Source organism: Danio rerio, chromosome 7, assembly GCF_049306965.1.
Source record: "Danio rerio strain Tuebingen ecotype United States chromosome 7, GRCz12tu, whole genome shotgun sequence".
NCBI classification, from domain to species: domain Eukaryota; kingdom Metazoa; phylum Chordata; class Actinopteri; order Cypriniformes; family Danionidae; genus Danio; species Danio rerio.
The window spans coordinates 19,310,489-19,337,394 of record NC_133182.1 but is presented as its reverse complement, the minus strand read 5'-3'; the positions used below and the strand labels follow the sequence as shown (position 1 = coordinate 19,337,394).

General features: G+C 35.4%; 2 protein-coding genes across 6 annotated transcripts in view; both read left to right on the top strand.

The window, feature by feature from the left end:
* The window catches only part of ntn4 (netrin 4), a 33,076-nt gene extending 22,331 nt beyond the window's left edge, over positions 1-10,745 (top strand). The window contains exons 6-10 of the mRNA NM_001430983.1: positions 1,671-1,860; positions 4,298-4,377; positions 4,563-4,631; positions 8,612-8,785; positions 10,410-10,745. Coding sequence (NP_001417912.1) covers positions 1,671-1,860; positions 4,298-4,377; positions 4,563-4,631; positions 8,612-8,785; positions 10,410-10,546 — 650 coding nt within the window. The 3' untranslated portion in view covers positions 10,547-10,745. The remainder of the gene's footprint in view (positions 1-1,670; positions 1,861-4,297; positions 4,378-4,562; positions 4,632-8,611; positions 8,786-10,409) is intronic.
* A 2,120-nt stretch (positions 10,746-12,865) lies between these two features.
* dock11 (dedicator of cytokinesis 11) overlaps positions 12,866-26,906 on the top strand; it is a 152,593-nt gene continuing 138,552 nt past the window's right edge. For 4 of the 5 annotated variants that reach the window (XR_012382568.1, XR_012382567.1, XM_073907182.1 and 1 more), the window contains exon 1: positions 12,866-13,068. Coding sequence is in view for 3 of the 5 variants with exons in the window: in XM_073907182.1 (XP_073763283.1) it covers positions 12,967-13,068 (102 nt within the window). In the remaining 2 variants the exon portion in view is untranslated. The remainder of the gene's footprint in view (positions 13,069-26,906) is intronic. The other variant, NM_001202493.1, reaches the window with a different exon arrangement.

Here is a 26,906-nt window from a genome sequence, read left to right as displayed (position 1 = left end):
GGCTACACAATTGGCTATTTCCATAAAGCAACCTGGTTGGCTAACGCTCCCGTTGATACTTGAAACATGCAGTGCACTATATAGGGGATAAAAGATTCAGAAAATGTAAATATGCTTTCCATTGCCGTGAATTTGGTCATGTCGCCAACTGCTGCAGCAGTGGACACACACGCTCTGCTCTGGTAAAGAGATGCAACACTACGCACATTTTACAATAAGATATTCAAAAAGCACTAGAACAATGAAATATATTCTGCTGTCTTATTCATTTTAAAGAGAAATAAGCAATTTTATCTAGCAACTCAGACTGTGTACTGTGTGTTCATGCAATTGATGTCACACACCCTCAATCTCCAGTTTGGTTATTGATAACCAGAAAACAACAAAGTTTCTTTAATATGTTGTGTTTTTTTATCAAAATGCTATAAATGCAACATTATAATAGAACTCAAAGTATCTGGAAGACTAAAACAGCCCTTTTGCTTCTCCCTGTGATCACATGTGGAATCACACGTGAAAGACCCAAGTGATGGACTATGCCATAATAAAAGCTCCGCTGCTTTCTTGGCAAAAAAAATAAATAAATAAAAAATTGGTGACAGGACACTACTCGCAAGGTTTGGGACTTTTCTGTGCTGTGTTGTGCGTCAGTGAATTTGCAATCCATTCAGTGTGTTACAGTTTGGTATATGTCTGCTTTTATTGGTCTATTCTCCCGTTGTCCACCATCAGTGTTTCGCACATCTGAGGTTGGAGAGTGGGACAGGTAAGAATGTCGCGCGACATACATTGTTCACACGTAGGCTTTGAATATCAGTTTTGTTAGACACACTAGGTAAGGGCCGTGCTCCACCCATCCCGCTGTATTTTTGTTTTTCTCTTATCTTAATGTAGGTAAGGTAGTGCGTCAATGTCGTGAAGATATTCCTTTCGCCGGCAGTGTCTTATCTCTCCAACTCTCCCTTCTACCTGTTTAAACATTTTGTGTCCCCTTTGTTGCCTGTGATTTTCAATATATTTTTGTAAATATTTATTGCTCTTTATACATTTTGGACTTATTATCACTATTTGTCAATAAAACTCACTTTATTGCATTTAGTTAGTTGTGGTATTTTGTCCTTCACTTGTTGATATTGTGTGTTTTACCCAAAATGAATGTTAATCTCCTTCCCCTTGACTGACCATCTTTAAGATTGTAACAGTACCATAGAATGTAATGAAGACCACAACTCCCATGATTGCACACTCAGTCACGGTGCCACTCTTTTGTTTGTTGTGAATACAAGCCAACTAGCGGTGAAAATTAAATACTGTGCCTTTTAAAGCAGTTAGACAGAATTAGTATTACTATTACAGTCTGTGACTGTCATGAGCCTGATGCACTTTAGCTCAGTGACTCCGGCCAGCAGAACTTTGATGTACAGTAACAATACATTATTGGCTATTTTCTTTTAAAGAAGGAGGTGTTACTCAATATGTCTCACGCTGTCTTCACATTTTGATTGAAATTACTTCACACACTGAACAGTGCTGCTCATTTTAAGGAATTTGAGGGGATCTTTATATTTACATTTTTTCAGTGCCTCTGGAAACTGTAGTACCTGCTTGTAATATGGATAATTTTCAGCAGTCTGAGGTGTGTAACTTTTTTTTCTTTTCCTGATTTGCAGCTTGTATGTGTAACCATGTCGGTTCCTCATATTGTAAACCTGATAACGGAGAGTGTGTCTGTAAGCCAGGGGTGGCTGGGAGGCACTGTGAGCAGTGCATGCTGGGATACTGGGGTTTGGATGAGTACGGTTGCAAGCCATGTCAGTGTGCTGGGGATTGTGACCCTTACACCGGAGACTGTATGATTAGGTGAATATTAACCTCTTTGCTGATTGTTTCATCATTTTTGAGGGCAGTGCAGTCACTTCCATTGTATGCACGAGTGTATGAGGAATTTCAGATTGAATCCATTCCACAATTTCAGTTGTTGTTATTGTTGAACTTATCTATGAACAGTAATGCTTTATAATAATTTAAATAAAACAGAAACTTTAGAGGGAAAATATATTTATACTTTCTATGTATGTAAATCACTTTTTTGTCATTTGCATTAAAAAAACAATGTAATTTCCAGAAAAGTCTGTACATTTTTTTAAATTCATTAAAATTAAAAAATTAGCAATTTGCTGATTTTTCTTTAACTTTTATTTAATCGTCAGAAGTACAAAGACAAAAATTCCAGTGTTTTCACAGAGCAAGTTAATTGTAAATTAGTTATGATGCAGCTGATGAGCATCTTAAGTTTTGTATTAAAGCAGAAATAGCTTCAAAAATAGCTTTGAACAGTTCATATTGTCAATAACCAGATGATGAAGCTTTGTATTAAAAGGAAAGTTACTGTGAAACGGTGTTAAAGATGCCTCTGTCCCAACTTATTTGGAGTGTGTTGCAGGCATCAAAGTCATCAAATTTGTTTATAATTCCAGAATACAATTAAGTTTCTCACTGACACTTGAAATCTTTTCTTTGTACAATTATGCAATTAAATAAACTTAAAGAAAATCAGCAAAGCGTATTCTTGATTGGGTTATATTTTAAATTTTATCAGCTTTTCTGGGATTCAGGCTGTACATTTAATTGACACAAATTCAGTGTACATTTTATTTAAATAATTAAAAGAAATGCATTCAATACTATTAAATACATTTAGTCATTTAAATTTAAATAAGTTAACTAATTATACTAATCTGATACTTACTGTATAGTAAGTCCTACAGTTGCAATCAGAATTATTAGCCAACCTGTCTATTTTTTCCCCAATTTCTGTTTATTTACGGAGAGAACATTTTTTTAACACAGTTCTAAGCATAATAGTTTTAATAACTCATTTCTAATAACTGATTTATTTTATCTTTGCCATGATGACAGTAAATAATATTTTACTAGATATTTTTTTAAGACACTTCTATACAGCTTAAAGGCTTAACTAGTTTAATTAAGTTAACTAGGCAGGTTAGGGTAATTAGGCAAATTATTGTATAATGATGGTTTGTTCTGTAGACTATCGAAAAAAATATGTTGCTTAAAGGGGCTAATAATTTTGACCTTAAAACGGCTTTTAAAAAATTCAAAACTACTTTTATTCTAGCCAAAATAAAACAAATTAGACTTTTTCCAGAAGAAAAAACATTATCAGACATACTGTGAAAGTTTTCTTGCTCTGTTAAACATAATTTGGGAAATATTAAAAAAAATTAAAAATTAAAAGGGAGTTTAATAATTCTGATTACAATTTAATAATTTATTCATTTCGATTGCGTTAAAAAATCAAAGTCAGAATAAGATGTCAGTCCTTTAAAAGTGAGAAATAGTTTTGTCTGATCTGTATCTTGAATGATATATAATATATAATGTATGTATATAATACATAAATACACATTTGTTCATACCATTATTGTGTCTACATATAGCCTAAAGTAAAGTAAAATTGGATGCATAGATTTTATAGTTTTACCTGCAGCAACCTCTGAAATGGCTAATCACAGGTGATTGTACAGTAGGTCAGAATATACTAGCCCATACATCCCTCAAAACACTGAACACTTAATTATGTTTTCTTAATAAATGATAAACATGTATACAATAATAAATAAATACATAAATTTGATTAGCTGAAGCATGTATTACACAAACTAACATTACCGAAAATGTCAAACACCACCACTATAAATTCAAGTTTGTATATATATATGTACAGACATAAAGTTGAAGTCAGAATTATTAGCCCCCCCTTTGATTTTATTTTTATTTTTTAAATATTTCCCCAATGATGTTTAACAGAGCAAGGAAATTTTTACAGTATGTCTGAAAGTATTTTTTCTTCTGAAGAAAGTCTTATTTGCTTTATTTTGGCTTAAATAGAAGCAATTTTAAATATTTTAAACACCATTTTAAGGACAAAATTATTAGCCCCTTTAAGCTATATTGTTTTCGCAGAACAGTCTACAAAACAAACCATCGTTATACAGTAACTTGCCTAATTACCCTAAACTGCTTAGTTAACCTAATCAACCAAGTTAAGCTTTTAAATGTCACTTTAAGCTGTATAGAAGTGTCTTGAAAAATATCCAGTAAAATAATATTTACTGTCATCATGGCAAAGATAAAAGAAATCAGTTATTAGAAATGAGTTATTAAAACTATTGTGTTTAGAAATGTGTTGAAAAAAATAAACAGGGGGGCTAATAATTCTGACTTCAACTGAACATATAACCATGCTGTGTGTTTGTGTGTGGTTATTTTCTAGGTCTGAGTCAGATGACAACAGCACAGCAGAAAATCATCTGTTTCGGACAGAAGAGCTGTTCTCCGCCCTCAGTCATCCAGGTATTCAGCGAAATCTTAAAGCTGATAAAACACCACAGTCTTGTTCCCCCATGAAAAGTTTATTGTTTGTCTGGGCTGAAGTCATGTGCTCTTGTAAAGTCATGCCTGTTTCTAAGTTTGTCGTAGCAACAGAATGAAACCGGCAGCCAGTTCTTTAATTGCTGCGTTTTTCCTTTTCTTGATAGACAAATGCATTTGCAAACAGCAAGCTCTCGGGAACAGCAAAGTCTTCTGCAATGCCAAATATGCTTATGGTAAGTTCAGTGCTGGAAAACACAAATTAAGCACTTGAGTAAAAGCACAGATATCCTAGTAAAATATTACGCCAGTAAAAGTTTTAAGTCTTCCTCCTCAATTTTACTGGAGTCAAACTATTAAAGTAGGTGATTTTTGTTTTGTTTTGATCTGCATAAGTATTTTTTTCCTTTTATATTTATTTACATAGTCAAGAAAGTAAAAATGTCATACAGTCACTAATTAACATAACTAACAATATGACATACATACAAACATAGTGCTTTAACATTGTTCAAGTTAAAAAACAGTCACAAAACTGACCAAAGTGCTGTACATAAGACAAAGTAAAATTAAAAGACTGAATATAAAAACATAAAAGTAAGACAAGACAAATGACTGAAAAAATAAAAAAGGTAGCAGTAGTAAGGACTATTAAAATAATATTAAAAAGCCAAGCTAAATAGGTACGTTTTTAGGAGTGACTTAAAAATAGATAGAGATGGAGCCATTCTAATCTCAAGGGGCAAATTGATCCATAATCAAGGATCCACTACCGAGAAAGATCTGTCCCCTCTGAACTCTTACAACATAAAAGTGTGGACAGCCATTTCTAGTGTGGTGGGATTTAAGAAATGTTTGACTTTAGACAGCAAGCGGAGTTGATAAAAACTGGAGCCAATAACCCAACTGATGTGTTTGTCTAGTTTTAATGACTCATCAAGGGTGTGTGTGTTTATATTGTGTACATATCAACAAAGACAAAACAAAGAAAATAGCATCAGTAGAATACAAGCAAAACCTGACAGCATCAGCATCATTTTGTCCACTTACAATTACATTTGGCTTAGGAAGTAATTTATGAAAGGAAGCCACATGACAGTGAACTTGGACTCGAGACCAATTAAACTAAGTCTTATTTTTTCCAAACTAAGGAAATGCAACACATCATTGGTCCACTGTTAAAAGAAGGGGAAAATTATTGCTTCCACTTGCTTAAAATCAGACATCTTGCCCAAAGAGAAGGCGATGCAGTCTAATTCACTTCTTGACAAATTGTTATTTTCATATTCAATACATATACAATAGACCAAAGATAGCAGTTAAGGGATTTGCACAAACATCTTTACAAAATATTCTGGAGCAAGACTTGACCAAAAAACATATAATCTGGGATATAACCCAAACATAAGGGCTAATTTAGCATGGGACTGTTTGCATGTTGTACAGATGGGCTCAACAGATGAATACATCAGTGCCAGCTTGGCCGTAATTGGATAGATGAAGTCTTTGTACCACTTTAAATTGAATAAGGCTATGTCTAGCACAAATAGAGAATCTATGGATTCTATATATAGCCTTATTCCAAATGAATGCAAGTATTAAAGGTAAATGGTACTGCTTAATAGATGTTTATTTTGACCGAAAATATTACATTTTATTACCAAAACTTGTTTTACAATGACAATTATACTTATAATTAATCATTCCTAAAGAGATGAAATTATAAATATATCATATTGCCTAGTTTACAGCAAAAATGATTAAACAAAATGTGACAGCAAAATCCGTCATATATGGGTATTTTCCTTTATCTATTGTTACTTTTTAAGTTATTAAGTTGGATGAGACGTGAGTCATTGAGACGTGATTCAGTGAGTCTGTAATGGTGCTGTATGAAAATGAGAACAAACAACCGATAGATAAGTGAAACAATAATTGAGTATTTAATTAACAGAGCATGTCAAACAATGAAATTAGGAATATAGAATGTAATTTTAAATAACCAAATTAAATGAAAAAACAAGAGTGTTGCCAAAAAAAAGAGAAATAAATATAACAAAGCAATCTAACTAAACCCCAACCCACTAAACTAACTCAAAATGACTAGATTTCTCGTAAAGTACACACTGTTAGCCATTAGCAAAACAAGAGCTTATCTGATAATCCAATTCTCATAAAGAGCGTTCAACTTCTCAATAAATACTAAATTGAGCTGCACACACTTATCTAATAAATAGATCACTTAATTGAGAGAGACTAAACAACAACAGCAACAAAACAATACAAACACAAATTAACAGGCTGGCCGACACAAGTGAGGAGTTTGGCGGTGAGTCGAGCGCTCCTGCTGAACAGCGGACCAGCTCCTGATTGCGTCATGATGGTGATTGACAGTTTTTTCAACTAATGGTTGCACACCTAGAACAGGACAGAAAACACAACGCAAGAAAGAAGAGAACACAAAACAGAAAACAACAAAACATAAGTGAAACGTAACACTACTCATTTATTCATTTTCCTTTGGTTTAGTCCCTTTATTCATCAGGGCTCGCCACAGCGGAATGAACCGCCTACTTATCCAGTATCTATTTTACAGATGCCCTTCTAGCTGCAACCCAGTACTGGGAAACATCCATACACACTCATTCACACGCACACGCACACACACACACTACAGCCAATTTAGTTTATTCAATTCACAAATACCATATGTCTTTGGACTGTGGGGAAAACCAAAAGGAATCAAGCACCCAGAGAAAACTCACGCCAACACGGGGAGAACATGCAATCTCCACACAGAAATGCCAACTGATCCTGCCGGGACTCGAACTAGCGACCTTCTTTCTGTGAGGCGTCGCCCCAAATATATCTTTTAGTTACAAATATTAAAATAAAATATTTTACAAATATATTTTCCCCAATTCATTAAAATACACTTATAAGAAAATGTTTTAAGAATATCACAAGAACAAAAGCAGTTTGATCTTTCAATTCACACATTATTTCATTCATTCATTTTCTTGTCGGCTTAGCCCCTTTATAAATCTGTGGTCGCCACAGTGGAATGAACCGCCAACTTATCCAGCAAGTTTTTATGCAGCGGATGCCCTTCCAGCCGTAACCCATCTCTGTGAAACATCCACACACACACTCATACACTACGGACAATTTAGCCTACCCAATTCACCTGTACCGCATGTCTTTGGACTGTGGGGGAAACCGGAGCACCCGGAGGAAACCCACGCGAAGGCAGGGAGAACATGCAAACTCCACACAGACATGCCAACTGAGCCGAGGTGCACCGGTGCACCCGGAGGAAACCCACGCAAAGGCAGGGAGAACTTGCAAACTCCACACAGACATGCCAACTGAGCCGAGGTTTGAACCAGCGACCTTCTTGCTGTGAGGCGACAGCACTACCTACTGGGCCACTGCCTCGCCCTCGCACATTATTTGTTCAGTTCAATTTATGAACCAATTTATTTGAATTTCAAAAATTAATTTATAATAATCACGATCTCAACATATATTTTTACTTCATTTTAAAGAAGAACAATATTTTGTTTAGCAATGTAATGAAGTAAATGTTTTCCAAAATAAACACACACTTTCCTAATCGCTCCATGTCTCTTGGAAACATTGTGCTTCATTCAGGTGAGTGGGCTTGACAGACCACCTGTAGAATCACTCTTCTCTCTTATGCACCTGACTCTTTATCTAAACTCCGTCTCACAAGAACTCAATAAGGAAAACGATGTCTACTATAAATGTGCCACAATCTTAGTGCACTGCTTGCTTCTACTATAAATAACTCTTGCACTATATTAAACCTTAAATACCTCTTTTGCAACATTGTTCAGTCACATGTAAAAGGACTTGTGTAGCTTGTCTTATATGTATAGTTAAGCATCTTGTGTGTTAGTAATGCATAGCTTTATTAAAATAGCTCTTATGTCCTGTGTTTGTATTTATGATTAATTTATGTAGCACCATGGCCCAGCTACACATTCGTTCCTCTGTATGTCCACACATTTAATGGAATGACAATAAAGCTTGACTTGACTTGACATAAAATACAGTACACAATGACGTAAAAATACTTGGTTATTGTTCAATAGGGAAGTTGCATGTAAAACATTTGCTGTGCACCAACTTCACCTCAGTGTTGAGTTCATGTACTAAAAGTGTGTGCGCGTGTTTGCGTATGTGTTTGTAGCAGTGAAAGTGCGAGTGTTGGGCGCTCATGATAAAGGCTCTCATGCAGAGGTGGATGTGAAGATCCTAAAGGTATTGTGGGACAACACTCGCCTCAGACTCTCTCGAGGAAGCCGGACACTTTATCCCGAGTCCTGGATGTCTCGAGGCTGCACCTGCCCCGTGCTCTTTCCAGGTTAACACACATATACACACACACACACACACATACACATAAATGGTTTTGATATTAAATGTTCAAGCCCATGTGGAATCTGCATGTATTTTTCTTATGAGATTCTGTGGAATGGATTTAACTCTGGTCAGATGTGTTAAATGGACAGCAGAGATTGAGATTATCAAATGAAGCGCAAATTCTGTGGTAATCTGACATTTTATTTCTCAGAATTCTGCAAAATCACAGATTCTATGGAAGCAGATAGTTATATGAATGAATGTAAGGATGTAATCTGATAACAGTTGTTTTTGCTGAAATACTTTGTTATTCTAACTGAGTGTGGATATTCACAAAATGATGAAAACTTAAATGTAGAGTTTTTACAAATTGCAATAAACAACATGTACTCATTAAGGCATGACGCTATAGGCAAAAATACTGTTGTTTTTTTTGCACCTCTCTTGTGTGCGGTTTTGGGAATTTCATTTTAATTTAATATTATTTTATAATATATTCATAATAATATTTTTCAGTATAATTTAATGAATTATAGATTCATTAATTATAGCTCCCCAGCTCAGTCAATAAATAAATTAATAAATGTATAAAATAATTAAACATAACTTCATCCAATGTTAAGCCGTTTCTGCTAGAAATGTATGTTTACGAATGCATACAGTATAAATGAATTTAGTTAATACTGTAGTACAGTATTAATCATTTGCATATCACTGTCCCACCACTAGGACAAATAAGTATACATCACTTTTTTGCAATTAAATTAATAAATAAAAATATCTAAATATCTATCTAATAAATAAATAAATCTAATAATGACAAACTAATGTATATAACACTTCCGAATAGATATTTTGCTGCAGTTTTTTTATGTAGGAAGAGCAATAGCACAAAGCACATTTAATGTCGCCTTACAACCTGTGGGACCATTTACGGTTATATTTTTAAATCGAAATATTGTTGTCTAAACATAAAACAATCATAACACATTATGTATCCTTTGAAAGCCTAAAGTGTTCAGTTTCTATATCTAGTAACTGATTTGCGATATATATTAATGACCAACAGTTATTTATTAATGTGCAACAAGAATACTCCTTTCAGAGTCCTAAAGCATTACTTTGCTACAGCAATCCGCATATGAAATATTGTTTAGATATTTTCTAGAGGCTAAATTCAAATTAAAACTTCCTGTACTACTAAGTTTTACGTTTATTTTACAATCACCATCAAAAGTATTAGAAAATACAGTTCACGTTCCTCAAAACATAGGGGGCGCCCTTCTATGGTCATCAATGGAAACAGAATGTCATTTGGTGGCCATGTTTAGTACTGGGGCCAAACAAAATCTCACCGAAGGCTCTTAAAGGGTTGAAAAGGTTGAAAACCCCTGCTTTACTGCACTGTTATTATTAACAGCTTAATAATTCAATCAAATATCTCAATAACATTCAAAAGTTAAAAAATCTAAATAATTTGTCATAAATCAAACAAATACTTTAGCCAGTCTAAATAAACTGAAATGAAAGCAAACACAGAGCAACAAATACAGATAAGCTATTTAGTGAAATAGGACCGTTGTGATTATTTTTCTTAATTTGTTTTGTTTTTCCTCTTGCTGTAGGATTGGAGTATCTTGTGGTGGGACACGAGGATGTGAGAAAAGGTCGCCCTGTTGTTAACATGAAGAGCATAGTGAAGCCATGGAGAGCCAGCTTGAGTCGGAAAGTCCATCAGCTGCTGAAAACCAAATGTAGCTGAAAGACGCAGTGAGATGTTCAAAACAAATGCACACGCCAACTTAGACTTTATTTAACTGTGATCGTTCTTCATCATCTGAATCAAACTAATGCTTTAGGTGTAAACCCAGCCGTTCTGGTGTATCTGCTAGCTGTCAGGTCCATACTAGCACTGTACAGAATGTACTGTATAATATAAATGTATGTATGTGTGTATATATGAATATAAGATAATAATGTGTAGTTTTTTTTATTTCTTTAACTAACCTTGTATATAGCATGCTTTTTGTACAGAAGAAAAATATAATGCATACATGCTATCGGATTGTCCCTTGGCTGCTTTTTTATAATGTTATAATATATTTTTTTTTCTTAAAATTGATTTAATTAAAGGGAGAGATCACCCCAAAAATTAAAATCGACATAATTTACTCATCTTTTACTTGCTCAAGTTCAAAGTGAAATAGCTCTAAAAAGATTGAAGGTTTCTACAAAATATCTTCTTTTGTGTTTAATGGAAGAAAAGTAAATAAATTGGGAACCACTTGAGGGTGAGTAAATGGTGAGTAAAAGTTCATTTTAGGGTAAACTATTGCTTTAATGTTTAATGTTATACCTATTGTGGCCACAAGGTGTCAGCATATGATCATATTTATGGTTATGATGAATAATATTCACAAATAGATAATTTTGTAAATATGATTTGCTGCTGAAAGATGTAGTAGGACACCCCCCAACCCCAATAAAAAAATAAAATATAAATAAAATAAACACTTGATTAAGATTAGTGTATTAGTGTAAATCACAACATAATAGTGTAAATCAAACAATTCATGGACATTGGATTAATTAATAATTACAATCATCAAATAATGCAAAAAGATAAATAAATTTGACTATAACAAAGAGAAAGGTTAATTAAAAATATATTGAATTTAATTAAATGTGTTAAAATAAATTTGGAAATAAACTGTTATTATGAGTAAAAAAATAATGTAACATTCATTCATTCATTTTATTTTCAGCTTAGTCCCTTTATTAATCAGGGGTTGCCACAGCGGAATGAACCGCAAACTTATCTAGCATATGTTTTACACAGCGGCTGCCCTTCCAGCTGCAACCCATCACTGGGAAACACCCATACACTCTCATTTACACTCGTATACTACAGACAATATAGCTTACCAAATTCACCTATAGCACATGTCTTTGGACTGTGGGGGAAGCCGGAGCACCTGGAGGAAACCCGCGTGAACTCAGGGAGAACATGCAAACTCCACACAGAAATGCCAACTGACCCAGCCAAGACTCGAACCAGCAAGCTTCTTGCTGTGAGGCTACACACTGCACTGCATATTGTAACATAATAGTAACTAAATTTCAAAATAACATCAATTAAAAATATTCAATTACTATGGAGTGGCTGTAATTAGAGAGTTGGACTTGCAATCCAAAGGTTCGGGTTCAAGTCCCGGCACTGTAGGTGTTGACTGAATATCCAGCTCTCACCTATATATCACCAGCATCTATACTACGGCTGAGGTGATTCCCTTGAGCAAGACACTGAATTCACATCAGCTGCTCCAAGTGTGTGTTCACAGGTGTGAGTTGCTTTGATGAAAGCTTGCTTAATTCTTAAATGTAAATATATATATATATATATATATATATATATATATATATATATATATATATATATATATATATATATATATATATATATATATATAAACAAATCAAATTTTTTTTAAACAAACCAAGATTATTGGCCCTAGTATTTTGTCCATTGTAAATAGGAGTCTTGTTTCTGGTGTGGTGCATTTTCAAACATGCTGTAGTGCAACCTCTGAAAAAGCCAAATTTGGAAAAATCTGTGCTGTCCATTTTTAGACCCATTTCTAAACTACCCTTTTTATCTAAGATTTTGGAGAACTGTTTTATCACAATTGCAAAGCTTTCTGGAGCTTAACAGTATTTATGAAGTTTTTCAATCAGGTTTTAAGTTATATCATAGTATGCGTGATGAATGACATTTTGTTATGTAGGGACTCGGGCACTCTAATCCTTATGCTTCTCGAGTCTCATTTGTAGTACCTTTGGATTTAAGTGGCTGCAAATGAGACCACAACACACTCTTCACTATAAACTTTTCACATAATTTAAGATAATTATATACATATGTATTAAAAAATGTATATATCCTAACTTTTTCCTAAATCAAAGTGCACAAATCTTAAACATTTTCAATGATTAACCCTAAAGCAGGGATTTTTGGATATCAGGCAACCACAAGTGGGCGGGGCTAGCGCTTGGTCCATGAGGCCCCGCCCCACACGCCTGCATCCGCACCTCTGTCAGCCGCGCAGATTGGCGTGCCGCGATGTTGCTTTCTGTAATGAGGACGCTGATGGAATTACGGTCAAACTAACGAGGGAATAAAACATGTCCGAAGTACGAAAATTCACGAAGAGGTTAAGCAAACCTGGGACGGCAGCAGAGCTCAGACAAAGTGTGTCCGAGGCGGTGAGGACGTCCATTGCTGTGGTTAGTAACTCTCTCTCTCTCTCTCTCTCTCTCTCTCTCTCTCTCTCTCTCTCTCTCTCTCTCTCTCTCTCTCTCTCTCTCTAAGGCTGTGTCTCAACATGTAGTGAGATGCCTATCTAGGGGTCATTTTTGACATCACATTCGGATGTATGCTGTCTAGGAAGGCAGCTCACTAGATTTGAAAGCACTGCTCGTTTATGACCTCGTATATGAATAAAAGTCTGTCATGTATTACTTAATAATTTTCCCCCCTTTATCTAAACGGCGTTTGTAATTCTTATTAAAACACGTGCCAGACTGCTGAGGCATAACGTCTAGTGCCTTCAGGCAATTACACCAGCACAGCTTCAACATCTGTCTTACACATCGCATAGTCAGCTGTAGAAACCTCGTGCATTTAAATACTGAAATAAGCATTGGTTATGATATAAAATAAGGGTTTGCATCAAAGAAAAGCTGCCATTCAGGTGGTCCTGGCTTTCCTAATAGGCAAAGACATTGTATTGTAGCCTCTTCTGGAACCACATGGAGCATCCTTATGCCTTTGTGTAAAAAAAGCATGTGCTCATGCACCAGTCCATGATTGAGCAAAGCACATGCTTTTTGTCCCTGCTGAACCACTGAAAATGAATAAGCTGGAGAGCAGAAATGTGACATTGATGTTTTTGAGAAGGATTTAGATTGAATTTAACTGGGAAAGGAGGCAATTTTCACAATTCTGAGATTTTCTATGAGTGTTATGAGTAAAAGCCTACAGCATAATGCTGTGATTGCCATTTTGATTGTGGTTTCCAGGGTGACAGACAACAAATGGCACTCTATGGTGATTGCAGAGCCTCTGTGTTTCCCTTGAGAATAGCCCCAGGCTGCTCAGCTACGCTTCCTGTGTCCTCTGCATGTGCTAAATGAAGTATTTGTCTCATATTTCCCTTTTCTGTACCCCTTTTGCATGCTGCGTTTGCACAGATATGAACAAAATCATGACACAAGTGTGCAGCTTTATTACTGGCTCTCAGTGTTTCACTTGAAGACCCATCAAAGTTGATTAACGAGCACGGTTTTGTTTCCTGTATTGACTTTTTCTCACAGGAAGCTTTGCTCGGATATATCAAAGGCCTTGCCACTTATTTATATTTTAAGAAGCCAGTATGTTTTAAGTCATACAATTGCTGCTTGCTGGTTATTAGGTGGCATTGGGGGAGGGGCGTTATAATTAAAGATGAAATATGATTGGATGACAATTTGTGTAGTGCAGGATGAGTCATCAAAATATTTTGCTTGCTTGGCATGTCCACATGCTTTTTAAAATGTGTATATTTTTTAAGAGGCTATTCACACGGCATCATTTTACTTTTAAGATAAAATTATAAAGCTTTTTTTCTGCATTTTGGCTGTTCTTTAAGGATTAGTTTTTATCAATAAATGTAAATTCTGTTATAGGCATGGGACGATAACCTGTTTCAAGGTTTACCGCGGTTTAGAAAAGTCAAGGTTTTAATACCCCTAAAATGTTCTGTTATACCGTTCCTTAGGTATATAAAGTTCTCTTTAATGTATTTTTTATGTGTTGTAAAGAAATCTGAACTAATGAGGACATCAGAAGTCAATGATTTATTTAAACTATTGAGCCTGACATGTTGTACAGTTGGCGGTTCACTTCCGTTATTTGTTACGATTGGATTCATACCAGAAGTGAACCGTACCAGAGTTTGAGTAAACCAAACCGTTCACGAATGCTCCCCCGAGTTCTGAAAACACGTCGACACAAGCTGAACGTACCGTACTCTGATGTCAAACGAACGCAGGTCTTGACCAAAAGTGCTAGTGTGAAAGCACCCTTAAAACCACAAAGATCAGCTGATCTGTTTATAAGCTGACAGACAAGTGATCTGCTGGTGAATTGACTGATCTTCATGGCTTTATAAACAGATCAGCTGATCTTCATTGCTTTAAAACACTCCAGTGTCTCTGTATTTGTGGTTACACTCAGTAAAGAGCGGTGAGTGTGGTGAACTGATGACCTTCACGACCAATCACAGTCATTTCTGTTGAGCACGTGAACACAATGGCAAATCAATTTTGAATTATTGGATTATTTATACAGTCACGATTTTTGCAGTGTTGTTTTACATTTGATTACTCAAGTTCTGTATCTGAATACTATTTGACGGCCCTGAAAACCATAAAACACGGTTTATTTCACTTTTATCTTAGCTTTTTTTGTATTTGCTTGTAATTTGTTTATTAAATTTTATGCACGATTCACTTCCCTACAGAATCATCCCAATCATTCTAAATGAGTAAATTCTTCCCAAATAGCAGTTTTCAAATCACACACACATATATATATATATATATATATATATATATATATATATATATATATATATATATATATATATATATATATGTCAAATCGTGCAGCTCTACTCAGCTCATAGACAGCGACGGTTGGTCACAAGTTGTTCAAAGACAAAGTCCAAAAAAGGAGCCAAAAGCATTTCAGGTGACTTCAGTGGTTAAACTGTAATCACACAAAAGCTCCAAAAACACTTGTGTGCCACAAAAAAAGGAAAAACTTCTTTGACCAGGGTTTTATCTTCCTTATTAGGTGATCAGGATGAATGTTAACTACTGACATCTGTACAAAATATAATCAGGGTAAAGAAAGAAAATTAGCCGTAAACTAATTAAAAATAGTCTTCTGTTGATGCAAAGTCAGGTTGACACGGTGTCACAGTGGTTAGCACTGTCACTTCACAACTAGAAGGTTGCGTGTTTGGATCCTGTTGGCATTTTTGTGTGCATGTTCTCCCTGTGTTCGCTTGGGTTTCGATTCGGTACAGGTGAACTGAATAATCTAAATTGGCCGTAGTGTATGGGTGTTTCCCAGTACTGGGTTGCAGCTGGAAGGGCATCCGCTGTGTAAAACAAATGCTGGATAAGTTGGCTGTTGATTCCGCTGTGGCAACTCCTGATGAATAAAGTGATTTAAGTCAAAGGAAAATGAATGAATGAATGTTGCAGAGTGTTGTTTTATTAAACTAGAGCTGTGCTCACTGCATTAACTCATTAACTCAACGTACAATCAATACATCAACCAGTTAAACAAAAATTGCCAACAGTTATTAAAATGTCATTCAAATATGACCCAATTTAATATGTTATGTTATATTATAATGTAATGTTAATGTTAGGGTCAAACTATGAACTTAACACAAACTATCTATAGACGAATCAAAAATTTCTTTGCACATTATTTTATTATATCTAAAAAATGCTTTTGTGAATGTGTGTTTAAATTTTAAAGTTTAAATATTTTGGGGGCCTAAAATTGAAATGTTTGAAAGCTAGTTTTGATGTGCAATGTAATGGAAATTATCCGTCTATCGTTGCTGTGCAAACATCCAAAACACCAATTTGTAAAATAATAATAATAATTCCTTACATTTAAATAGTACTTTTCTAGACACTGAAAGCGCTTTCCACAATGCAGGGGGATCCCCTCATCCACCACCAGTGTGCAGCATCCACCTGGATGATCTGACGGCAGCCTTATTGCGCCAGACCTCACACCACACACCACACACCAGCTGATTGGTGGATAGGAGACAGAGTGATGAAGCCAATTATGACATGGGGAGGATTAGGCCAGTGAGAAATTTGGCCTGGATACTGGGGTTAAATCCCTTTCGAATTTTTAAAATCCCACAGAGAGTCAGGACCTCGGTTTAACGTCCCATCCGAACAACAGCGCTCACTGAGCAGTATAGAGTGCCCATCAATATACTGGGGCATTAGGACCCACACAGACCACAGGTTGAGCGCTCCCTGTTGGCCTCACTAACACCTCTTCCAGCAGCAACCTAGCTTTCCCATGTGGTCTCCCATCCAGGTACTGACCGGGCACAGCCCTGCTTGGCTTCAGTTGGCGACCATGTGAGAGTTGCAGAGAGCTGGATGCCAGCTAAAAAAAAAAAAAAAAAATAGTGACATTATGCACAGTTTTGTTACAGTTTATAGGCAAACGCAAAATACCTGAAAACCAAAACAACAATGGTTAAACACAGGACACGTGTGAAGATGTGAAGAGGTTCTTTGTGAAGAGTTTTAACTACTGGCCTGGCCCCTTGTGTGAAGGGGATCATTTTGAAAGTATTGCCGCCTGTATGCAAAGCTTTCCAGAAGCACAGTCATAAACTTGTAGTGTAAACCCACACTCGAGTGAATTTTAGGATTGTTTTGGAGTACACTGGTGTGCTGCTGGGATGTCTGTTTTTTTAGGTCAGTCATTAAGTTTTCATCGCACTGGTAGCCTCGACAAAAGTTCTTTTGAGGTTAATTGCAGACAATCAGCCAAAAAAAAGTGTATGATTCTTACACTCAGTTTTTTCTTGTGCACCTTAACATACAGTCCTGTAATCTGCCACTGTTGTTAGTTATTAAGTACTTGCACATGCTTATAGACCAAACACTACAAACACTATACATGTGCATTTACCCTTTACACAAAATCAATGATAGTGAAAATAATGGTGTGACTTTCAAAAACCTGAACTTTAAAACCTAATTTTTTAGAGTTACAATAGTTTGCAAGAGTGAGAATAAACACAACTACGCTGTGTGTTTTCTCACACAATGGAATGATGTTTAATGTCTCTGACAACCTCTTAACCATTTACTAACAGCTTTTTCAAGACAAGTTAGAAAGTTTGTAAGTGTTACAGATGTTTTATATGTTGTAGAAGGACCCTACACTAGGGCTGGGTGATATGGCAAAAATGCCGATAGTTAATTTCTGTACTGAACGAATTTATTGCTGTTGGTGACTTTTAATTGTTAGAATATTTTTTATAACTATAGAACAGTGGTATTTCTAAAATGGTGTAAACCTGGTCTGTTTTTTTTTTTTTGCCATGACATAAACAAAGAAGCTGAAATGGCAACAAACCCAAAATTCTCTCTTTCTCTATACTGAACAATATCGATATATATTTCTATACAAGTTGTAAATCCAGTTGTAAACTTCTGTCAGGAAAGTAAACTGCTGGCGGGAAAGTGAAACAAGCGTGCTAAACAATTGCATGATCTATTTTCAGCTGATAATTTTCGGCAACCAAAAATTCCAGTAAATCTCTATTAAATCTCTATTATCAACACAATTATAGATTCCTGTTGTTGCATATTTCTGCGCTGTGATTGGCTATTAGGATTAATATCGAGCAAAAATGTCCTGATCTTATTATCGTTATCAATATGAATTTTACTGCAATTTGATATGATATTTTTTATTGGCCCCAGCCCTATCCTACACAGTGCATATTTTGCAAGATTCTTCTCTATGTTAAACATATTGTATGTGCCTTTTCTGCTTTTAAAGTTGTACAGTTTGTATCATATTAGTTTAAATATCTGATGTAAATAAGTTGTGTTGGTTTTGGAATAGTTTTTATTGTATTTATTATATTTGTATTGTTCTAAGTAGTTTTTTTTTTTTGCCATGAAGACAGCCAATAAAGCTTAAATAAACGATATGATGATAGTACAGTTTTTGGTTAACACAGACTTAATATGTTTCAGACATTTAACCAAAACCCATTCAAATAACCAATGCACCGCTCTTTATACTCATTCCTTCACCACTCTGTAGACAAACATGACCCAATTTACTTTAAAATGCACACCTTTTTGCTTTATAAATGCAGGTTTATTCTAAATCACTTAAGGGGTCAGTTTACCCCCAAACCCCCCTGAAAATGATGTCGTAATTTACTAACTTTTCACTTATTCCAAAATTGTAATCATTGACTTGCATAGTATTTATTTTTCCAAATATCAATGTCAATGGTTACATTTTTCAAAAAATCATCTTTTGTGTAAAAAAAAGATTTGTAACCACTTGAGAGGGAGTAAATAATGAGTACGTTGTCACTTCTGGGTGAACCATCTCTTTAAATGGTGCATATTATTTTAGAGAGGGAAGAAATAGTCATACCTTACTTTTGATGACTTATTATTTCCACTTGCGATTAACTTTGATAATGCTCATTTTAAAATAGTAGCGGAAATTAATATTGACCTCAAATATAGGACAGTTGTAGCCAAGCTGCAAAAATGTGTGTTTTTACGATGTGCTCTAGTGAGTCACTATATTTTACGCTGTTTTTTCCGGCCCAGGACTCACTGGGAATAAATATTTCAAGGTGTTTGGGCCTCAAATGCTCACAGATCTGCAGAGCATGTGGCCCTTCACCAGATTTACAAGACAAGATAAGCTCTTCAAAAGTCTTGTAATGATACAGAAAAACGATCAGATCTGTGTTAGCATAAAAACGCAGAGGTTCAGACTGAGGCCGCGCATGTGTTTACAGACACACAGTGGCCTAATGCACGTCAGCTGGCCAACAAACTCTTTCTGTCTGCCTAACTAAAAGTCTGGCATCTGGAAAACGCATTAACCACCCTAGAGATGTGCTCCAGTGCTAGTTTCTGCTTTAAGTCGCCCACTTTGTCGGCTTTTACGTTTTTATGTTGCGTTCTTGCATACGGAAATAACATAGCTGTAACGCGCGTGGGCCAACGCCCATTGGGCAGAAAGCTGGCTCATGTTTCCTTTTACCTCAGCTCGTGGTTTGATGGCCTGTGATCCTTCTGCTTCTTTAGTTCCTCTTTGTCCTGAACATGGTTGACATCCGTAGCTTGCTTTTTAATTGATTTGCAGTGGTTTTCACAGGCTGGTTTTAACATCATGTCTTAACCTAATCTTGGCTCAGAGATCTTTAGACTTTGCTAACAGCGATTTACCATGGGTTTGTATTGGGAAAGATTATATATTTGTTTTGAAAGGGCAGATATCATTGAGATTAGGCTGTACAATATATTGTTTCAGCATCAATATAGCAATGTATGAATCTGCAATAGTCACATCGAAGGATCTGCAATGTTGAATTGGGATTATAATTAACCAGAAAACACAGTTCAGATCATGCAATGCAAAGTTTAACACTACCAGCAAAATATTTTTATTTGAATGTGTTTTTAAGACCTGTAATTGTGTAAGATTCCGCGTAAATTTAAACCAAGAAACTATTAAGTTTGAAGCTTTGACGAAGATTAATCATATTTAATTATTAGTACAATGAAGAATATACATTGTTCATTGAATTTCTGTACCTGAATACTGTTAGATTCCAGCGAATACCGCAAGACATGGTTGATTTCATTTGTATCTTTATTCTGTTGTATTCGTTTATGGTTGTACTGTTTTTTGTTTAGATTTTTTTGACTATTTGCAATTTATGGATAATTCATTTACCTACAAAATTATCCCAGTTTTCTAAAACTATGGTTCTTTTCCAAATAGAGTTATAAGTCAATGTTGTGGAATTATGTTAAGATCGCAATAAATATCACAGACAAACAAAATATTGCAATGTCTGTTTTAGTCGTGAAGCCCTATTTGAGATGTTCATCCAGTCACCCAAGCTAAAGGATAGTTCTCCCAAAAATGAAAATTCTGTCATAATTAGCCTTTCTTACACTTGTTTCAAATCCTTTGTGAAGGAAAAACTCAACAGAAATTTTACTGAAGTATGTTGAAAATCAGCATTCTTTGACTTCCATCATATTTGTTTCCTGTTTTGGTTGTCAGTGGCTGTTGGTTTCCAGCATTTTTGGGATATCTTGTTTTGCGTTCAACAAAAGAAAGAAATTCATGTTAAGAACCACTTAAGCAAATGACTTGACTTTCTTTATTATCCACAACTGGAACTTTGTGTTTGGATTCACCACATTTTATGTTTATTATTACATATGTCACATAAAAACAAGAAGTAACACAAAAACATTAAACAAAATGTAAGAAATGAAATGAAATGAAAAATGAAGAATGAAAAAAAGAAATGTAACACAATTAGCCTTATTCATATTCAAATCACAGGACTTAATTCTGATGGCAGTTGGTACGAATGACATTTGATGCGCTTTTCAGGTGCTCCCAGATAAAAATACGTTAACTTTTCAGAATGCCGCAAGTGCACTTTGTCAAGTGACAAGAATTGAATGATCAGCTTCATGCTTTTGTATATATACACTTTTCAGTAGACTAATCACTTCAATTCAATTTCAATTTCAACTTAAAATTTCTCCATAAATAAAATAAAACATGCATCACAGCTGCAGCAATGTTTTGTTATTTTGTCATTTTCTGAGAAAAGGGTTGATGGTCGCCTATAATGACAAAGGAGCACGAGGAGTGCGCTTTCCACACATTTTGAAGTGATGTGAATGGCCCCTAAATCATCTTTTTGATGGCAATTAGTTGAAATTTAATTTACAATGATGAACAATTTTCAATAATGACATGCTTTCGGTTTAACTCCTACAGTATTTAATAAATTTCACTATACTCACACACATCTTTTAGCTTTTCTTTAACTAGTATTCCAAATACCACATAGTCATGTTAAAATACATAACACTCAACCAAATTTTTACATAACATCTCCAAACTATGTCGATTCACAAAAGAGTGTTTTAATCTCCTAATAAACTGTAATCTCTGCATTGCTTTTAAAAATAACCCATTTACTAGGCGTTTTCAACAAATGTCAATTTACTATTATGAGGACATTTTCTTTTGACGAAAACTTTAGAACCATTACTGTGAACTGTAAAATGACATGTATATATCATATAATCCACCATTGTTGTTTTACATGCCAAGTACTCAAACATATACAGGTGTACATGTGTTTTTGTAGTTACGAATACAATAATTACCAATGTCATATTGTTTTCTAAAGCTTGCATTTTAAAACCTTTTTTTCCGAAAGTTTTTTTTACAATATGAATGTTTTTTGAAGTTATGAAAATGTAATAATTGTGATTACAGTGCATTTATCCAAAGCTTGTCCTTTAAATGTGTTTTCAGGCCACCACATCCTTGTTGTTACAATGAATGACTAAAATACATCAAGATTTCTTTATTTAAACCATCTTATTTCAAATTGTTACAATAGTTTGCAAAAATAAACACAACCAGGCTGTAGAAGCAATATAGCGGATAATCGTTTCCCCCACTCTATATATTTGTTTAATATCCCTGACAACCTATTTAGTTCCATGTACCTACTTATTAGCAAAAAAAAAAGTATTTTACAGACGATTAAAATATTGAATGGGTTAGTATTACTGATGTATTTTTTAATGCATTGCTGTGGGAGCTGGACTGGTTGTGGTTTTCTGCCTCTGTGTGGTATGACACATGACAGGAAGTAGCTGCTAAAACTCTTGCATTGGTTGTCAGCTCATGCGTGTGCGCTTGAGAAACACAGGAAGCATTGATGTGTATTATAAGCATTGGTACTGATGTGTGACTTCATATATCCGGATATATTTGGATTGTTATTCCCCACTGTCAAGCAATAAAGCAAAACATATAATAAAACGTATATACATGTTTTCATTCAAAAGTTTGGATCAGTAATGTTTTATGACCGATGTATACTGTATTTTATTCAGCAAGGATGCAATCTTTTGGTCAATAAATTAAGCTTGTAACAGTTTTTGTATTTTAAAGAACAATTGTTTTTAATAACTTTTTTTTATCTCAATTTAGAGGTTTTTCTTGCATTACGAGCTCATATCTTGACTTTATTCTGCGAATCGCATGATATGAACTTGCATTTGCTAGTTAACAAGGCAGAATTACAATATACTCATAAATGTGTAAACAAATGGTCAGAATTGGCAGATATTAACCCAAAATTTTGACTTTCACACTCAAAATTACACTGTTAAAAAATGTCAGCTGTGTTTGCTGGAATTATGCCGCAAAATAAATATAATAGGTACATACAAGAAATATCTAAATACTGTAGTTCATAAATTTTTAGTCATACACCAAAGTTTTGAAGTACTAACATTTACACAACACAGCTTAGCTTTGCTACAGAGACAAAAACACAACCATAAGCAGGTCACCTCTTCCCCAATCAAGGATTATTTTGAAATTGTTTTAATTTGCAGTCATTTTCCTTTAGCACTTCAGTTTCAGCTGAATTATTTCTGTGATTATGGGTTCAAGCTCCACTGATCCTTTAAAAGCCGAACTGTCTTAAACATGAAACAATGAGCATCAGCTTTACTCCAGCTTCAAAGTTTGGACTGTAGAAAACAGCTGCACAATTTTTGTTTATACCCTATGTAGTTCTGAAACCATAAACTCCTCTCTTCCTATCTGATTGCTAAAAGTTGCCAGCAATCCGACACCTTCAGCTGGAGGATGAGCTCATAAATTGAAAGTTTCCCAATATGTGTAACTGACAAGTCAGCTGAAATGTCATCGTTTTGGCAATTCCCATTCGCTGCTGTGTAATGTGGGTCAAAAGAGTGTTAAAGAAGAGTTGATTTGAAGGATTCTTTAAAGGGAAACAATCGTTCACTCAGAAATGAAAAATGCATGTCATGATTTTGCCAACTACAATTCAATCCTGGATTAACATCTATGTTGATCCTGGAACATAATTTTTGTTGGAAAATGTAATCTATATCTATTCCCTACCTCTAAACCCAACCATAACTGTAAACTATTCCCAAAATCAGAGGGGAATAATAGTTGGATAACAATCATCTAGAAGTGCATAAACTGTAAGCCTAAACTTATCATAAACTGTAAACGTATCCCTTAATTCTAATTGGCTAATTGGAATGTTGTTTCAGGAACATGTCCTACTTGATGAAATCAGGTTGGCGATGAAAATTCTGTCACTGTTCACTTGTTCAAAACCTTTTTGAGTTCCTGTCTTCTGTTAAACACAATATAAGATATTTTGAAAAATGCCGGTTTCCTACTATGAAAGTTGATGGATGCCAGCAACCAACCTTCAACAAAATCATTTATTTTGTGTTCAACAGAAAAAAGAAGCTCATAAATGTTTTAAACCACACGAGGGAGAGATATTTTCCATTATTTATGTAAACTATCCTTTTAAAGATGTTTATTTCTGTATGTTGATTTACTTCCAACTGAAATGGAATATTGAGTTTGTGGCGGAGTCATCTTTCCTTCATAGCAAACTAACGGTAAGACGGGGATGGTCTTGTATACCCAGCAATACCCAGAGTCTAGGGATTTAACAATATTGTAAATACCGTTAAACCGCAATAGTAATTTTTTTCAATATTACCGTAGGCGCATGACTCAATAAAACTATATTTCTGAGAAAAGTTTGCTTAGGCAAATGAAGCGAGCGGGAGGTACCGGGAACTACAATTCCCATCAGCCTAGGCGTGGCCATCATCCTTTGCGATCTGTTGTCACTACAGATCCAGTAATGCGGAAATGGAGTGTGTTGCTAGTAGCGGGGAAGAAAAAGAGCTGGAAATGATCGAACCTAAAGCGGGTTTTAAATCGGATGTGTGGAAGCATTTCGGTTTCTTTTTAAAAAGATACGAAAAAGGAGAAACGGTGACAGACAAAGAAAAAAACAGTGTGCAGGCACTGCCAGACTGTGGTGAAATATAAGTCGGGGAATACGACTAAAAACAGTCATGGAGACTGCAGAACACAGCACACTTGTTAGATTAAAGCAGACATTGACTTGTACCGCAAAGAGACCTCTATCTCACTCATGAGATAGAAACCTCCCAGAAACCTCAGTCCCAAATGAGAGGGTTTTTTTCTGTTGCAGGGGATATGCCCAGAGATCCCAGCTTTTACCTGATTATAGTTATATGATAATTTTCCTTAAAAAACCCATCTCTATCTAAGTGAGTGAGTGATTAAATGTTAAATGTGATGAGTTTTCAACAATAATAAATTGAAACTTTATTTTTTTATATAGTTTAATAGTTTTTTGTTATTAAAATTGAAAAATTGAAGTTCCTGTTTCGAAACTTACAGATAGATGGCTAATTTGTATGTCATTAATATGTTCAGTGCTAAGGCAAATAATCACTTCTGGCACTTTTTTCGAGTCTTTTCATTAGTTTTGTTTTTCTTGTAAATTCATACCGAGGTATTATCGTACCGTGAAATTCTGATACCGTTACATCCCTACCAGAGTCTCTAGTTCATTTAATCTGGCAATGCATTTTTTTTTATTTACTTTTGGAAGACTTTTAACTTTTTTTTTTTTTTTAAATTGAGAACATTGATAAAGACATCTCCTTACTGTAGGAGAATGTTTTGTTTGGGTTTGTTGATTGCAAAACAGAGCCTTTGCATAAAAAGCACAGTTATTTTCTTAATCTTGCTATTTTAAAAACAACATTTTTTACACATAAATGTACATTTACAAACCAAAAACCTTTTTTATATAAATGTAAATATTTTTATCACTGAACAGGTGACAACACACCAAAACACATTTTGGAGCTGTTGACAGTCTGAACACTGTTGACATATATGTGTCCCTGTCAGGGTTCTGCCACTCTGATCTTGTAAATTCTTGTTTTGGTGGCAGATCTCGGACACTACTCGTGTCTGGTCCTGTTTCTGTCTCTGTGTGCGCGCGCGCCGTCGTGGGTGTACGCAGAGTGTGCGCGCTCCTGCTTGACGCGGCCGCGTGCGCGCTCTGCGTCCCTCAGACGCGTGCGCTCTTGTACTCGTGTCTGTGTTTTCGTCTGTCAGCAGCATGATGTTTCATTCCCAGCGTCTCAGTCTTGTTGGTTTCGGTTTTGGTCGGCGCTGGGATGAAGCATGCATGCTGCATATGTGAGCGCATGGTGAGTGTTTTCATTCATCGTGTGCTCGTGTCTTGCATCTTTTGTCAAAGCACGTGGCTCGGTGTTTACATTGTGGTCACGTGCTTTTGTCGTGTGCTTCAGTGTTGTGTTATGTGAGCGCATGGCTTGTATTGTCTCTCTGTGTCATGCGCTCTCCCGTCTATTGTCTAGTCCCACCCTCCTTGTTAACCCATTATTAGTTAATTGTGTTCACCTGTGTGTCAATTTACTTTTTGCTTTATAATCCCCCTCATGTTTTCAGTCCTTTGTCAGTTCGTCGTCGATATTACCTTGTCTTGTTGTCTCCAGTCCTGTTTTGTCCTGCCAGCCCTGTCAAGTTTGTTTTTGCCTTTTTAATTCATGTTTTCCCCTTCGGGGTAGTTTTGTTTTGCCTTTTATTTTTATTTGTAGTTTATAATAAATATTTCTACATCTTTTCTGCAATTGGGTCTGCACTCCTTTTTTCCCTCACCGATCGTGACAGTCCCACGCTGCTAAAAACACTATAAGGACAAATATATTTCACAAAAAAGTGAAAATTGGTTGTTTTGCGTTATTTTGAGCAATTCGTTCTTCCAGTTTGAAACTCATTTTTGAAGCTACGTCACGCCAATTAGATCCTTGCGTGTATTTCAGCGTGGAGACTGGATGTCTGTACCTGCGAGTTCATCGTGACGTCTCTGAGTGTGCTCCATTCATTCATGAAAAAGACTTGATTTAAACCAATCTGAGTGCTTTTCTGTGAATGAAGTGCAACTTCATTAATATGTTTGATGGAGCTTTGAAGACCTTCACAGTGTTTACCTGTTACAGTGTTCAGACGGCAAAGAGACGCCATGTTGTGTTACCAAAACAAGTGGAAGAAGAAGAATTGTTCAGAGACATGGGTCGTCAGTGCTGCGTTTATAAATGTGCGGTAACAAAGGTTTTGTTTTCATTTTCCAGCTGTGAGAGCACAGCTAGACTCACGCATGGACTACAGTGCATGCGACAGAGATACGTTTGGTACCTACCGAGTGCATCTAAGTAACTGAGAAATGCAGAGGTTTTTTTTTTTTTCCCATTCGCCGTGCTTTATCAAATATTCCATTTAAACTACACTCTTCCAG